Below are 15,897 nucleotides of genomic sequence, written 5' to 3' on the forward strand. Positions count from 1 at the left end.
TCAAAAATGAACTTGTTTTAATGTGCTACAGTAACCTTGAGAGTGGAGCAAAGCATGTAGGTATAGCAAACAGACCTCTTAAGATATTACACTATGAATCTAGAAACTTGCAACTTTAATAACATTTATTTCATTTATAGATGATGCTTTAACAAGCGAGAGCTATTCTGGTCTATGACAGCAGGAAGTGGCACATAACTTTTACAATACGTCCATTCCATTGAAAACATTCCTTCAAAATATACAATATTTATAAGAAATAAATACAACAAAACATCTATAGCCATCACAACAAAACATTTTTTTAGATTGGAAAATAACTGCATTTCTGTATACAGGGACATGGTATATCTTTCTTACTTTATGCAGGGGGTATAGAGTATGTACAAAAATTACATTTTGATCTCTTTAAAAGTAAATAATCTTCTCTCTTCGTTGTTATATGTTACATGATGGTAATTATGGCAAATAATGGATGTTTGACAAAATTAAACAGGTTTTTCTTCTAATAAAGTTTATAGGTGTGTGGTTTCATAATGTTTTATTCTTGTAATTTGCGCTCCAGCTCTGAGAAAACCTTTGCATTAATTTCATCAACTTCATCTTCCACCTGGGCAAAAATGATATTTGACAAATGTTACACAATGGAATGACACAAAATGCTATAAAGACACATTTTTACCATGCTTCCCAGTCTCTTAGCTAAATTCAGTACAGTAGCAAGTAAAATTATTACCTAAATTCTAAAAACCTTCTTTTGTTTTCATCATTTTATTCAATTCTACCAGTGAAAAAAATTACTGTCTATAACATGGTGATTTCAAAGTGCAAACAACTTAAACAGCTGAAACTACCAATCTCTGCTCATCTACAACAAAACACCTAATTATAAGCTGTACAGCAAAATAGATCTTGATAATCACCTGTTCCACCTTGTCTACTTCTGGGATGTAGAACTGCAGCATATTCTGTATGCCGTTCCTCAGGGTCACTGTGGAGCTGGGACATCCTGTGCAGGAACCAACCAGCTTCAGTTTGACTGTACCATCCTCAAAACCCTTAAAGATGACATCACCTCCATCCTCCTGCACTGTAGGTCTTATAAATCAAAGAGCCCACATCATGCAAAGAACAAAACAGCATAAAGGACAGTCAGATTCAGACTAGTATCTCAGTACCCATACAGTCAACATCATTTTTATGAGTGCTAAGTAGAGAAATATAACAGAAAATATTTCATCTAGATTTAAAAAATACTTTAAAAAAATATAAATGATCAAACAATGGGCTTCCCAGCAACTACAGTGTTCAGATAGTCATACTAGAGCATTTTTACCTGATTCTGGTGTCCAGAAGCTCCTTTATCATAGATACAATTTCATCATCATCTTCAGAGAGACCTACAATTAAGAAAATGTTCAGTTTAGAATTAGTTACACAACATAAAGGGAAGCAGCTGCACAACTTCAAGATGTTTTCACTGCATACTCACTGCTTTCATGGTGTACTGCCCCTGTTGTTATCGGGTCACCACTCTCAAAGAACTTAGCAATGGCTTCCAAGGCATGACGCTTAATGTCTGTCCATTCTACATCCTCATCTGTCTGACAATACATCAAAGATCTCCTATGTTAAATTTCTTCACAGATTTTAAAGGACTACAATCAGAGATAAAAAGTAAAAGTACAAGTACTCACTTTAGTGACTGTGATAAAATCAGGGCCGAAGAACACACTTTTCACTCCTTCGATTTCAAACAAGACCCTGGAAAAAAAAACAAAAACAACAAAAAAAACATTTTATGTTACTGTTCAACAAAAATTGAATGCACAACATACCTCACACCAATTTGTCTTTATTTAGTGATAACTTCTTTTATCGAGTGTCAAAAGAACTGCACTGCTTTTGACAGTGTTGTCATTTTTTTCAAGACAAGACAAAATGTATCAACAAACAAAACATATTTATTCTTTCATTCTTTATTCTTGCAGTCAGTCGCTTTAAGTCACAAAAATCCTGGACTATCACAGTGTAATATGCACAGGGTACATTGTCACAGCTGCTGTACATACTCTGCAACCAGACAACCTTTTCACTGTCAGAAAGTAAAACTACAACCATGAAAATAGTCTTAATGAAGATAATATCCACTGTCAAACTATTATTTTTTTTTAGCAAAGAGTCGATGGAAGGATGCACACTTATCTCTGAATGATTTATTTAAATGTTTTTTTTTTAAAAATCTTTTTAAGCTGCAGATCTCTATAAATTTAAATTAGTTCTGGTAATGAGTGTGCAGCTTTCTCATTCTTTTATGTTTACCTGCAAGCAAGCACTCCACAAATAAATCTGCCCTTTCCCTTCTGTTTACACTAACATTTCTAAACATGGCATATTTCATTAGCGTGCAATGCACATTTCCATAAAACATTATTGTCCCTAGTGTAAAATCTAAAACTATGTTCCCTCTAAAATTTCTTCATATTATTTAAAAACACACAATAATATCATACCAGGAAAACAAAGCACAAGACAGCTGACACACTACCTGGCTAAAGATGAACATTCAGCTGAACTTGGAGAGGGAAAGTCAAGTGTCCCACTTCCTAAAACAGGTTTACCAGGGAGAAACTTCAAGCTCCTGGGGTTTGGAGTGTCTTGAGTCTGGATGGACAGGCGTCTTACTAAGGGATATTATAAAAACAAATTCTTGGTGAAGTTTTATGATTGGTTTGTTTCCTTTTTCTTCATAAACATATTAGTATCATTACAGCATGTATTCAAACAAGATAACGGAGGATTAACCTCTTAATGGGCTCCCATGGACCCCCACCATACATGGCACTTTCATTATTTCCCCAGGCACCTAGAAACCAACCAGTAGGCTGAAATGCTTAGTTAATTATGCAATTAGTTGATTGACAGAAAATTTATTAGTAACAATTTTGATAACTGTGCCGCAAATGTGAATATTTTCTAGTTTCCTATGGTAGTGAACTCAGCACTTTAAAACACTGAACCTATTTGGCACAAATTTCCAATAAGTAGCGTTATTGACCAACTTAAATGGACTCAAATGATATGGAATAAACCTGGGGGTTTGGGGGTCCCTGGGCAGGTGCCCGCTTTGGCCAGTAGGTAATCCAGCTTCGATTAAAGTGTGTTTCTCACTTGAGAAGTGTATGGTTCCCGTCCCGGGCTGAGGCTGAACCTTTCTGAGGTTTTGGGCCGTGCACCGTGAGTGGTATGAGCTCCAGGCGTTGTCTGGAAATCTTTCAGCGTGGAAAAAGACAACGTCAGTGGACACAGGTCCAGAGTCACGCATTTCAGACAAACAGGATTAGTTACATAGTAAAGCCCTGAGCCCTGAGGCTGTAACCAGACCAAAGTTCACACCTAACAGCTGTGAACTTTGGTCTGGTTACACCTAACAGCTGTGAACTTTGGTCTGGTTACAGGTTGAATCATTTCACTGACGCTGAAGCTCACAGCCGAGCTAGCTAGCTGGCGTTAGCGACTAAGTCACATGTTTGAGAATGGGAAATACACATTACGAACTCAAAGACGAAAAAGCGTCAGAGTACCTAAACTGTCAGCATATCCTCCTCCATGTGGGATTAACGTTAACTCTTATTGTTGTGATAAACCTCAGGTAACTAGTTGTCACAGTTTGCTAGCTAACGTTATCCAGCTAGCTCAGAATATAACCACAACCACACGTCAAAATGTCAACCCTACGCATTTACACGTCCATTAAAACACATAACAGCAGCAGCACAAAACAATATGACCCAGATGTAGAAGTGCTAACCTAAAGAGAGTCGTATTTCTTGCCCGTACCAACTGGAGAAGACCCCATCTCATCTGCGCCGCCATTTTGTTTGTTTTGAGAGTGGGGCCCTCATGTGGCAGAGAGCACATCGTCCGCATGTGGGCTTTGTTTTCAAATCACTGTTTGACTTTCTTTTAGTCTAATTCCTCACTGAAACAGCTGAATTTATTAGCTGCAAGAGACATAATGAATAAACACAGCCCTGTAACTGGAAGTTTCAGTTACCTTACGCTGTTGTTTATGATCTATTGTAATTCAGTTGAATATGCTGAAAGGTCCCATTCAATTTTTTTTGTGCTTGTACTTTCGTGCAGGACTTTTACTTGTAGTAGTGTATTTTTACACTGTAGTAGGGTATGGTTGTTTCACTTTCTTCCACCATTGATTACTTTATAATTAAAGTTAAATAGTAGGCTATCACAAACCAGTAGCTTTTATTCATTTTATCATCTCCTATGATATATTTATATATTTCATTTAATATATAAGTTTAAGTGCATAAAAGCCTTTACCCATGTTTTTTTTCTTACAATATGAGACAACAGGTCAGTAATATCTAATAGTAATAGAAAGAATCAAATAAAACACAAGTACCTTCAAACTGTACTTTGTTTGAGTTAGTGTTCTTGATTACTTTCCAGCACTGCATTAAAGGTAAAACATAAATTGTCACTTGAGGTAATCATAGCATTTCCCATATAACAGTCTCCTGTCTACATAACACAAGTAGTTTTGTTCCTCAGTTTGAAATGTATCTTTAGGACTCTGAAAATCAGTATCAATATAGTGCACATAAGTCTGTGTATGTTCACACTTGAAATCCAGAGTCACCGGCCAGTGTGACTCTACAAAAGCCGACTATGAAGATGTAGCCCATAGCTGAATAGCTGATACTGATTTGAATTAAACAAACAATACGGCTGTTTCAAGAAGGCCAACCCCATGTTTCCCAACATGTGGTCTGACAGGAGCAAGATAGTGCTCAAAAGGAGTGGCAAAGAAACATGCATTCTCCCATAAAAGCAGGGCTGTAATCTGAATGGTGGAAGATTACTACAACTACAACAGTGCAACTGTCTCTTTGAAGAAGCTGGACTACACCTATATCATATAGGGTCAGTGCTTTATTGTTTTTTTCTAGTATTAATTTTTCTGTGGAGGTGTGTGACTCATTCCATGAGGAATCTATAAATACCTAAAGAGGTTTAGTGTTGAGGTCTTAAAAAAGTTACCTGGAATTAAGGAATCCCTGTTTTAATTTGTTACACATCTTTTCATCACCAAGACATGGTGCTGTGGATTATCTTCCCCATCTTCATCTTTGCGCTGTCTTTCATTGGAACATGGACTGTGTAAGTCTACCGAAAATTCACACTTTCTCATTTGTCTTTATACCTTGGCAAAAATATGAGAACATCTGTTTTATACTGCCTTTGTCTCTCGCCAGAGCTATCTGTGAGTGTGTATGTTTAAGTCCAGTGCAAAGCAACATTTATATTTAAAAGTAACAGAAACCCAACCGACTGCCTACGTCTGAGCACATTATGAAACAAGTTAAATATGTGATCCAGCTAGTTTTATGAGAGGCGAGGTGTGTATACAAGCCAATCGAGTATTTACCCTCTTCAACAAACTGCACCTTCAGCCAAGATGTGCATGCCGATCTATCTAGTTGTAGCTCTGATAGTTATGGCAAGTGCACATGTGATAGTTTCCTGCTTGATTATCTAATTCCTTCTAGGGTTTGAGTGAAAATCTTATCTAGATGTACACAGCATGTACTGTATGTTTCATTAAATTAGATAAGAGTCAGTGTAATTCTTCATCAGACTGTAGCTGGTTGTTCCATGTTTTCAATGTCAAAAAGTCAGCGGTGAGATAAAATCATTGGAGCTGCGTTAACTGCATCATCCTCTCTTCAAATTATTAGTTGTTCACTACTGCTACAAGTTTTAGAGAGTTAAAAAATAATATTATTATATACATAATTATATAAATATACAGAAACTGCTACACTTAATTTGAATGGTAATTTCTATAAAAGCAAAAGAGAGAATCCAAGGTCAAATATTAAAATTATAAATATAATAAATACATTTTCTTTTCTTTTATATTTACAGATATGGCCTGGCCTTAGCCAATAACCATGTGTTCTCGCTCAGCGACTGGTGAGTTATGTCTCATTACTGCAAAAATTCAACATTTAGATGTGACAAATTCTCTAAAACTTCATTCATTTGTTTTCAGGAACAGTAGCAACTACTGTGGATGGAATCGAACCAATGGATGTTTACTGGTTCCCACTATAAGGTACAAATACAGTTTTGTTCATTTCATCCATTGTTTATTCCGTCCACTGGAATCAAATAGTGAGGCTTAAAATGAATAAATGATGTGATTCCAGCTCAAGTGGAAGCAACGCACCAGAAAGTTCACTCTTTTCAGCTACAATCAACCTTGGATCGTTTCTATGTGAGTTGACCTGCTAAATGCCTTACACATGTAATGTAAATTATACTGTGCACAACATGAGTGATGTGTCTTACACCAGCTGTGATCTCCTTTGTAGTTCTGCTGTTCAGTGTATTTCACCATGCACATATTATGGAAAAACATATGTGTCATTCCATGCTGAGCAAGTTTGCACTGACCTTCGGTGTGGTAGCATCCATGGGGGGATTTGCAGCTGCAAACTGCAATGTAAGCATCGCACTACCTGCAGAATATGTTTGACTAAGATTCATTTGCAGCATTATATTGCTGCTTTTGTCTCTTGCAAGACATCATCATAAAATGTTAACAGTGACATTAGGCTGACAGCAAACAAAGATCGTACATGGTTCAGTTGTAAAATTGTACCATTTTTATTTGACTAAAAATAATAGGTGTATTGTAGAATCAGCGTTAGCATTGTATAATTTAAAATTTGCAAGTGTGAGTTTAGTTAAGCAGTTGTTTTCTGCGTGATAAATTAAATGTGAACTATTTTATTTCTATCTACTGAAGATTAAACCAGATGAGGGTGCCCTGAGGGAAACTGGAGTGAAAAAACTGATTTAAATTGCTTATCTGTCATCTGTACTAACTGTCCTCCACAGCCACTCTTCCTGCAACTCGTTCACAATCTTGGAGCTGCTGTCTGCTTCATGTGCATCTGCTTCTACACTGCCCTGCTCACTTTGCTGACCAGGAAGTGTGTGCTGACAGGATATGAGAAGATCCTCTACCCAGTGCGCATCAGCTTCACTGTGATTCAAGCCATTGCCACCATCTGTTGTATCATTTTACAAATTCTGAAGCTAAACTAATTGTTCTTTTGTGTGGTAAGTATTTGTGGCTGGAAAGTCGCAGTAGAGTATAAGGTTCATTTGTTGTGGCTTTAGACAGGACATTTGGACAGGACGTCTGACTTCAGCAGTGACGCCAGAGCAACACTGTCCAGCTGTTCAGCAGCACCACAGTCCCTCTGTGACTTATTTGGACTCAGTCTGCAGCTCTGTTTACAAAATGGGACTGGCCACTGGAGTCCACCTGACAGAGTTAGATATGTATTAACTGCGTTTTTATCAACATCAATCTTTAACCATTGTTTCCTGTAATATTCAGCTTCACATCCTTCTTTGCATTCTTACATCTACAAGCTGCAAAGCTACACAAAACCAAATTTTCTCTGGAGAAGATCAGGCTCTGATATCAAGCTCAGCAATACTTTAACACTATTTATTGATGCACATTTTCACATTTGGAGACGGAAACTTTGAGCTCCCATTTTAAAAGCAGCTGAAATCAAAGTTGAATACAGTAACACTTTAGCCTATGTAGGATAATAATGTGACCTGTCCAGGGTGTACCCCTGCCTTTCACCCGAGAGAGAGCTGGGATAGGCTCCAGCAGATCCCCATGACCCTGGCTTTCAGGAAAAAGCGGGTATAGAATGGATGGATGGATGGATGGATGGATGGATGGATGGATGGATAATAATGTGAGATACCCTGTAGCACATGCCTTAAAAATAACTGCAACAACTCGCTTTTCATCACACACAAGTACATAATAGTGATAAAGATTACACACGTTTGCTGAATGTAACTAAGGTTTTTGAAGCAATAGTTTTAATTTTGTTGTTCCAAAAACTTTTTAGGTTGTACAGGAATTTTGTCACTGGTCTCAATCTAAGAGCAATTTACAAAGAAATGTTTTCACAAATGACCATTCACTGATGAAATACCTGTCACTAACTCTTCCATCCTTAACATCCTTAACTTGAAAACCTTCAGATACAGTTTTGTTTGGCCAGGAAAAGTATTTCTACGTTCATCTGTCGGCTATATTTGAGTGGATGCTGTTTGTGAACCTGGAGTTGTTTCAACTCTCCTACGCCGTGGAGTTTTGCTTTTTCTCGTCTTTCATGATTTCAAACCTGCTGAACAAAAGAGGGGAAGAAAAGCCTTTGATGATGACGATGTCCTGATGTTGCCAAAATCTGGCAGAAGTCCACAAGTAGTTAACAATGGAATGAATAAGACATTTGTAAAGACAATAGCTGCAGCATATCTGGAGGACAAGTTGTTTTTTGTTTTGTTTTTTCCATCACTGCTGAGATGCCTTTATATGACCACTTTTAATCATCTCTTGATACTGGGGCCTAAAATTGGATTATTTAATCTCCAGGGGATTTGTTTCTTAGATAAAACATTTCTTATTGAAACAAACTGCCTGGCACCCCAAGAGAAAAACACATATGAGCATCTCAGCTCTGCCAATATCTACCAAAATCTGCAATGCACTAACTACAATATCTTTGAAAGTCTTTTGATATTAGTTTAACATTAAGGTTCTTTCCTGGATCTGAGTACTTACATACAGCTTTGGCACTTTAATAAAATAATTATTACCGTAATCACTGATATTCTGGCGATACAGAATTTGATTTCAAACAGAATAGTGTGGAAGGGTGGAGGACTTAGTACACCCATTATGTCAGAGAATCGAGTTTGACTGGATGATCACTGACATCTAGCAAAGTGAGTTACATGTTTCATTCGGTACATACTGAAACAGGAACGTCAGCACCTCAACAGGCTAAGATGCAGTAGCATTAAATCCAGTTTTACTATGTGCAAATAGGTTAGTATCCATTACAAAGTATTTAGGTGTGGTCTGTTCACATATTTTCAGTGTAGCTCAGTGTTAAGAGGACAAACTAGACATGTGATTAAGTTTCAATGATATGTCTAATACAGTACAAGTGACAGCAGTTTTGATTATTTTACTTAATGTTAAATTTGTATTTTTGTCCTTGGTTTAAAACATCCCTTTCTTAGTAAAGGTTAAGGTGATGTCACGTACCTTCATGCACCACAAAGGATTATTTAAGCAGCTGAAAAGCCAACTACTCTGGTGAAGAGTTGGAAACAAAAGCCAAATCAGAAAATATATATATCCAGAATATTGTTCACAACTTACTTTCAACAACATAATTCTGCTGCCCCCAATTGCTGCTGCTTCACCATAACTTTTGACAAAATAAGACAACTTGATTATTGTTTTAATGCAAAGCACTTAACCTTTACTTGAAAGAAGGTAATATACATCCTGGAATTATAGATAATAAAGATACATTATGAGCAAAGTCATTTCACAATGAATATCATCTTCTTTCGCATCAACCAAGAGAGGAGTGCGACATTATCTACAGTTTTTGTTAGGAAGAAAACAGTGAAAAGCACACCTAATTCTGTCAGCATCTTTACTGTATGGTACACTGTAAAAAATGTAATCTATATGCAGTAGTCCACATTATTAACCTTAACAAAAAAGAAAAATAAAATGAAAATACATGGTTGTGTTTAAACTAAGTAGTTCAACTGCAATGCAATACATTATAAATAAATGTAAGGGGAAGGAAAAAAAAATTCAAAAAGTAATACAAGCAATATTCCATAATTCCAGCATGGCTGAAACAATAAGTGGCCTTAAATCCAAACTCTACACTTTGGAGTGAGACCACAGCTTTTACAAATCTTGAAGATACTGTAGATTCTTGAAGCTGGTGCATCTGAAAGCCCAACTGATGCTGAACACTTCTGGATCAAGTTAAAATTTGCCCTTAAAATTTGTTCTGTGAAAGGATAAGTTGTCTACCAGGTTTTCCTGTGAGGTGAGAAACATTTTTTGTAAGTGAGCGAGAACTCAGCATGAGAAAAACGCATCGCCTTTATAGTTAAGAAAAAAACTTTTTTTTTTTTTTTTTTTGTTGCTCAAAGCCATTAAGAACTGAAAAAAAAGCTTGTTCTCAGCTAAGCTAGGGCGGGTCACTAGTATTAATCAAAACTCTCCAACTATAAAAGGAAATTTTTTGTGTTCTCTTCCTCGCAAATGACATCTTCAACCAAATACTTGCCATCTTTCCGGCCTCCTCCCTTTAATAACTATCGCGCCACTTATTTCTTATGTCGAGGGGAAGCTCCAACTATACACACTATGAACATTTCTCTTTTCAATAAAAGGAAAAGACACTACAGTAGATGACAACTCAAAAGATTATTAATTTGATGATGGAGGTTGGTAATTTTTTAAATCTACAGCAATTTTAAATGTGGGGGGAGGTTTTTCAAACAGAGTACATGTTCTTGGTGGTGGATCCGCTCTTGCTGGACGTGTCGTCATGTGACTGGTAGCCGATCATGGCTTTCATGGGGAGGTTCAGACGCTCTTTATAAAGTTGCCTGTAGAAACACAAGATGAAGTTGAATGCTGTCTGAGGTCTAATGGTAACTTAGTGTCACCATCTAGTGGTCACCCGCAGTTAGCAAATTTCTCACATTACAACTTACCCTATCGTCATGATGGCTTCCCTGTTTTGGCAGTTGCTTGTCCAGATGGCTATTTTGTCACCTTTAGGTCTAACGTTGACCACTGCTCCACACACATCTTCACTGGCCTCATCAAACGACTCACCGACTAAACACAAGAGCTGCAAAAAACACAAAACATGACGTGCTATATGAATTAAACTGATCCTTTCTAATCATAAATCTCAACTGTCAGAAGAAGCATACAACAAATATTTCGTTGTTTTGCTGCTTACCGTCTCCATCCAGTAGCGGTCAAGGTCATTGTGTCTCTGTTGTTTATTGAGAGTCATCAACCATCGACCACCCAGCTTGTTCCTGTCGTCCTCCCACATCGGTTTAATCCCATCCTGCCACACAAAGTCAAAAAGTCATTAAATAAATGTTACATTAACAAAAGGTTAAGTGATATACTAGTTTCTTTGATGTTTAACTGCGCTGCTAAACAGAAAATCATTTTAAATGCTACAAATATAAACAGTTGTTGGCAAGAAAGTTGTATTCTCTTCCTAAAATGAACTATTAAAAAGCAAACCTTACCTTAAATAAGGAATAATCACAGCCAAAGCCAAGTTTGCTTGGTTGCTGTATGTGGTTGTATAATCTGAAAGAAACAACAGTATCATCAAAATAGCAGAACTTTAACTTCAGTAGTTTTTATTTTGCTGCCATGCTGTTCTTCAAAGATCTGAATCTAGAAGACAATAATATTCATTGCAGATCCACATAGCATGATACAAACAGTAGGGGGAAATGTATTCATAATCAAAATACTGTCACACACTCAAAATGTCACTCACTGAAACACTCCACTTACACCCCTTTTAAGGAGAAAATCCCTATCATGTAGATGAGTAGAGAAAACTTACGCCCAAAAGTCTTCCACTGTGTCAAACTTTGAAATGAGTCGCAAGTTCTCTGACCAGCTTTTGCTCTTGTCGTTTTTGAAATACCACAGGGCCCATCTGCAAGACAAGCATTACGACACTTACTATTCACAGAACTGTAGAAATATTAAAAGTTACAAAGATCTATTTAGAAAAACCATCATTTTTTAAAATACACAAACAAATCATGAAATTTTCTCTCCAGTCTCAGAATGATGAAATTTCTACAGAGGTATTTACTGTGAATGTATTACATGGAAACCAAAGTAATCTAATAATCAAGATATACTGTAAACTGTATTTCACAACACAGTGGCTAGCAACAAAAGCATGCATATCAATGCAAAAGAACAGAGAAAGCTAGCCATCAGAAGCACTACAAATGCAGCCTTTGTTTATGACGGGTGCTGTTACTCTTTCATCTATTCCGAGGATGGGTGGGGGTAGCAATTAAGGGATGAGAGCAATGAGCGGACACTGACTGAACTCTGTGCCCCCTCCACACACAACAGTAACCAACAATCAATCCCATCAATGTACCACAAACACACTGTCACATTATTACACAACACAGGTGGGATGCGTCTGATGAACCCACCAGAGTTTAAGAAATGTGGCAGACACCAGGTCAAGTTTATTAAGAATTAATCAGTGGTCCAGCTTTTTAACTCTTAAGTTCTTATGAAAGAACACAAAGAGCTTAGACCAGGATAGAGAAGCTGATGGGGATGAAAGAGTAATGTTCGGTCTTCATACAACATTTAATGAATGAAAAATGACAAAAGGAGCCTCATCTGAATTATAGTGATCTATATAAAATATTGTTTGTAAGAATGTCACAGACAGAAACCTGAACAAATATATGTGTTTGTGTTCATGAAAACAAAACTGTACAAAAAAAAAAATGGTGCAAGTCTGGAGATAGTCCATGTTCATTTCTGAATGGCTGTAGGTATTTTAGTCTTTTCATAGCAGAAAATATTTTTTTTAACACCTGCGCTTCTAAAAGTCTAATTTTGCAGCATCTTCATCCACTGAGCTCTGTGCAGAAAGGAACAGCCATGTCTGGAAATATGTTTATAGAAGCATAAAAACATTTAAGTTCTTCATTTTTAGCCCTTTTCCTAGACTATTAATGCAGAACATTTTCTACGGCAGACCACAGGTTTTTAGAAACTGAATGTAATTTTCCTAGCTTTCAGCAGCTGTTTCTCTTTATTTCAGTGCCATATGAAAAGCAGTTTGCATGACTAAAACCTTGACAGTGATCATCATGCCTAACCATGTTACAGCGAGGTAACAGATGTCTCACTTTCACAGAACAGAGTGAAAACCAAATACTTCACAAAACTAAAAGTGAACACGATATTAAAACTGTTGAATTTTCTATTTAAAGTACATTTCTGATAGTTGATTTTCAGATATTGTTTAAAAAAAAAAAAAAACAAAACAAAAGGTTTATCCTTTTTTGACTGGTTCGAAGTCAGTAAGTCAATGAGCACACTGAGCAACACCAACCCCTCTAACTGAGACCTCCTCCAATAAGGATTTTACAGTCAGTCAGTGTTACAAAACAATAATCTGACCACTGAACAGTCATATAAAATCTAAAACCACAGTGGTAGGAAAATGTGGGCCAGGCAAGAGTAAGTGGACAACCTGAATAAGCAGAATGTCCTAGAAGTGACTTACTATGTGAACTATTCAGCATTTCCCAACCCAGCTACACAATGATTGTGAACAGGTCAACACTACCGAAGACCTATGATACCATATCTTAAAAAACAATAATAAAAAAAAAAACATAAGCAACAATTGAAAAACTATCAGAAAAAGTAGCAAGCAGACTTTTTCACAGAACAGCCTCTATTTACATGATAATATTTAAGTTACTTCTAACACTGAATCTCTTGTTACATATCCACAAATATCCATAAATATCCACTGAGGCCTAATATAATACTCAAGATGATTTACTACAAACATAACTGGTTAAAAGCACATTAATACCAAACAAAATTTACAAGGCATCTTTCAGTAAACACACATCCCCAGAGCTACTATAGACAAACCACTACATTACCACAGACTGAAGTCTAAGTACCTCCATTCAATAGCAATGACAAATATTTAAGGATTGTAAAAAGAGCCCGACCGATATGGGGCCGATGCTGATATTATGAAGTAAAAAAAAAAAAAAAAAGATAGACGATACGGCCGATGTTATTTATGTGTATATTATAGTACAGTACCAGCTGATACTGATATCTGTGATCTGTGATAGGCTCATATCGGCCGATAAAATTGGCAAAACGATATATCGATCGGGCTCTAGACAAAATGAAGCTCTCCATCCAAACGAGAAAGATGAAATATGCTCTTTCAGTGCCAATTGAGGGGGTGGGGGGTGCAACCTTTTCTTAATTTGAACAAATGTTAAATAAACATGTTAAGAACTACAATGTGTTTTTTCATGTAAAATAGCATAGCTTGTTTTAGGCCGAAGGTCTCTCCTCCATATTGTGCTAGTTTTTTCCTGGTTATTGAATTAAGTCTCATATATTAATGTTAACAGCTGAGCATGTGTTGTTAATGAGCTGGGTTACATGAGTCAGTCAAAATGTCATAAAACAGTCTTCAATAACCTGAAACCTCTGATCATGTGCACATGTCAAATTCAGTTCTGCAGCTGATATCGTCTCCACTAATATCAAACCAGTGCAGCTGATTTAAGCTTAAAATATCCCATTAGGCACTGCAGCTGTTTTCTTCTCACCTGTTTTGCAAAGGGTGCTTGATATACTGCTCAGGATTTGCAACGACTTGGCTGTCAGTCTGTTGATCTTCAGTTTCAGCTGCTTTCTGAGGAGAGAGAGACCCACAAACACATCATCCACCTTTTTTTGGTGTTTTTAAATACAAACAATTTAAAATATCTGTTAGTCCAATCCCTGTATGTTAAACTATGAAGCAGGAGTGACATGGGGACATTATGGTTACAGCGATTAACGATTAACCAAGTGAGTATTATTCGTGATTAATCATTTAGGCAATAAAATGTAAAAAAACAAAACAAAAAAACCCACGTTGGCAGAAAAACAAAAGGAGCAATCTACAAAAATCACCATGCTATGAGCCCCATATCTACCTGCAGTGCTCAAATATTAATATAACGTCAACGCTATGACAATAACATGAAAAAAATCATTTTAAAGTCCTAACTTGGATATTTGACAGTCGTGTCAGGCTCTAGGTTACACTGTTTTACAAGGAACAGCTCAGAGAATATAACCAGCCTTATGTTGGTTAAAGATATCAGTGTCGTTTAGTCAAATGAAGCTAACTTATCGATTACTAGCATTAGTTTTAGCACCCATGCTAGGCTAGCTCCAAGCTACACACACACACGTGTCCAGATTGTCCAAAAACATTCAATAATATCAGTGTACGGGCGTTTAAAGGTGCCAGTGGTTGATTAAAATTACCACAGGGTGCTGACTCTAATATGGAAGCAGACTAAAACAAGTCATGGACAGGAGTTTGAATGAACGACGTGTAGTCAGTCAGTCCCTCCCTGCCAACAAAGTCAAGCCTTCTACATCACATTGCCGAGCATGCTAACGCTAACAGGAACCCACGCCGCCTGACACAGCCGAAACACAACAGCTTCACAAATACAGCAGTTGCCATTTCGAGGAGGAGAGGTTATATAAAAAGGTCTCCGCATGTAGTGAAGATGTAGCTCGCCTTTTCGTGGACATTAGTCGAATTTTTCAGCTATGTCTCGTCTCTCTTACCGGCTCCGATGTCGCCATCTTGACAGTAAAAATGTTCTGCCCGTTAAGGCTCCTGCGTCACCCTCCGGCCGCTCACACACCTACGGAAGCCGCCACAGTCCATGTTGAGGTGGGGTTGGTGACATGAAGCCAAGAAAGGCAGGCAGTGGTGTAGCACAAACATCTGGGCCACGCACATACAATAGTAGACAACTTCACACCCACAGCTGGTTTAAAATCTCAGAATAGGATGATTATAATTTTCAGTCAATCACCACACACACACACACACACAAGCACACACTTGACTGTAGTTCAAATGTCAGACAACAATGATATAGTGAAGACTCATTTTACTGTCTGAGCAGAAAAGTTTACTATCACAGGGAACTGGTAAAGTAGCAGAAATTCACACCAAGAACCAACAATGTCTGAGTAGTCTACATAAAGTCTAACACTACATATATTCAATCTTTCAAGGAATTTACAATAAAGATTTACATAATTCCATATGCCAGTCCCACCTTTACCAGCTGAAATGTAACATC

General features: G+C 37.2%; 3 protein-coding genes across 6 annotated transcripts; 1 reads left to right on the plus strand and 2 right to left on the minus strand.

Moving 5' to 3' along the window:
* Positions 1-98: 98 nt before the first annotated feature.
* LOC113131662 (NFU1 iron-sulfur cluster scaffold homolog, mitochondrial) lies at positions 99-3,900 on the minus strand. 4 transcript variants are annotated; one of them, XM_026309193.1, is made up of 9 exons: positions 3,841-3,893; positions 3,172-3,272; positions 2,806-2,866; positions 2,549-2,684; positions 1,698-1,764; positions 1,493-1,604; positions 1,337-1,400; positions 924-1,098; positions 99-610 (listed from the first exon to the last, which is right to left on the minus strand). In XM_026309193.1, the coding sequence occupies exons 1-9, from the start codon at positions 3,857-3,859 to the stop codon at positions 542-544; spliced, it is 804 nt and encodes a 267-aa protein (XP_026164978.1). In that variant the 5' UTR covers positions 3,860-3,893; the 3' UTR covers positions 99-541. The 4 variants fall into 4 exon arrangements, with proteins under 4 accessions (XP_026164978.1, XP_026164980.1, XP_026164981.1 ...); XM_026309195.1 differs by having other exon boundaries at positions 3,093-3,272; positions 3,812-3,859; XM_026309196.1 differs by having other exon boundaries at positions 2,806-2,885; positions 3,093-3,272; positions 3,812-3,859.
* A 914-nt stretch (positions 3,901-4,814) lies between these two features.
* Positions 4,815-9,468, plus strand: LOC113131663 (transmembrane protein 150A). The gene is made up of 8 exons (XM_026309197.2): positions 4,815-4,947; positions 5,118-5,184; positions 5,953-6,000; positions 6,080-6,142; positions 6,237-6,304; positions 6,402-6,532; positions 6,931-7,108; positions 8,110-9,468. Exons 2-8 carry the CDS (start codon positions 5,120-5,122, stop codon positions 8,301-8,303), a joined length of 747 nt encoding a protein of 248 aa, XP_026164982.1. The 5' UTR covers positions 4,815-4,947; positions 5,118-5,119; the 3' UTR covers positions 8,304-9,468.
* eif4e1c (eukaryotic translation initiation factor 4E family member 1c) lies at positions 9,373-15,439 on the minus strand. The gene is made up of 7 exons (XM_026309198.1): positions 15,371-15,439; positions 14,350-14,435; positions 11,556-11,651; positions 11,227-11,290; positions 10,923-11,036; positions 10,669-10,808; positions 9,373-10,560 (listed from the first exon to the last, which is right to left on the minus strand). Exons 1-7 carry the CDS (start codon positions 15,386-15,388, stop codon positions 10,446-10,448), a joined length of 633 nt encoding a protein of 210 aa, XP_026164983.1. The 5' UTR covers positions 15,389-15,439; the 3' UTR covers positions 9,373-10,445.
* Between the last annotated feature and the right edge of the window lie 458 nt (positions 15,440-15,897).

This window comes from Mastacembelus armatus, chromosome 15, assembly GCF_900324485.2.
Source record: "Mastacembelus armatus chromosome 15, fMasArm1.2, whole genome shotgun sequence".
NCBI lineage: Eukaryota > Metazoa > Chordata > Actinopteri > Synbranchiformes > Mastacembelidae > Mastacembelus > Mastacembelus armatus.

What these genes read in the sequence shown, in the direction of transcription:
- LOC113131662 (XM_026309193.1), bottom strand. An exon ending in CCATGGGAGCCCATTAAGAG is followed by an intron (nt 2,685 to 2,805) that starts GTTAATCCTCCG and finishes AATATCCCTTAG; the next exon opens with TAAGACGCCTGTCCATCCAG. An exon ending in CTTCTGGACACCAGAATCAG is followed by an intron (nt 1,099 to 1,336) that starts GTAAAAATGCTC and finishes TTGATTTATAAG; the next exon opens with ACCTACAGTGCAGGAGGATG.
- LOC113131663 (XM_026309197.2), top strand. Translation starts at nt 5,120, where the DNA reads ATGGTGCTGTGGATTATCTTCCCCATCTTCATCTTTGCGCTGTCTTTC. An exon ending in GTGTTCTCGCTCAGCGACTG is followed by an intron (nt 6,001 to 6,079) that starts GTGAGTTATGTC and finishes ATTTGTTTTCAG; the next exon opens with GAACAGTAGCAACTACTGTG. An exon ending in TTGCAGCTGCAAACTGCAAT is followed by an intron (nt 6,533 to 6,930) that starts GTAAGCATCGCA and finishes TGTCCTCCACAG; the next exon opens with CCACTCTTCCTGCAACTCGT.
- eif4e1c (XM_026309198.1), bottom strand. An exon ending in ACAGTGGAAGACTTTTGGGC is followed by an intron (nt 11,291 to 11,555) that starts GTAAGTTTTCTC and finishes TGTTTCTTTCAG; the next exon opens with ATTATACAACCACATACAGC. An exon ending in GAAGCCATCATGACGATAGG is followed by an intron (nt 10,561 to 10,668) that starts GTAAGTTGTAAT and finishes GTGTTTCTACAG; the next exon opens with GCAACTTTATAAAGAGCGTC.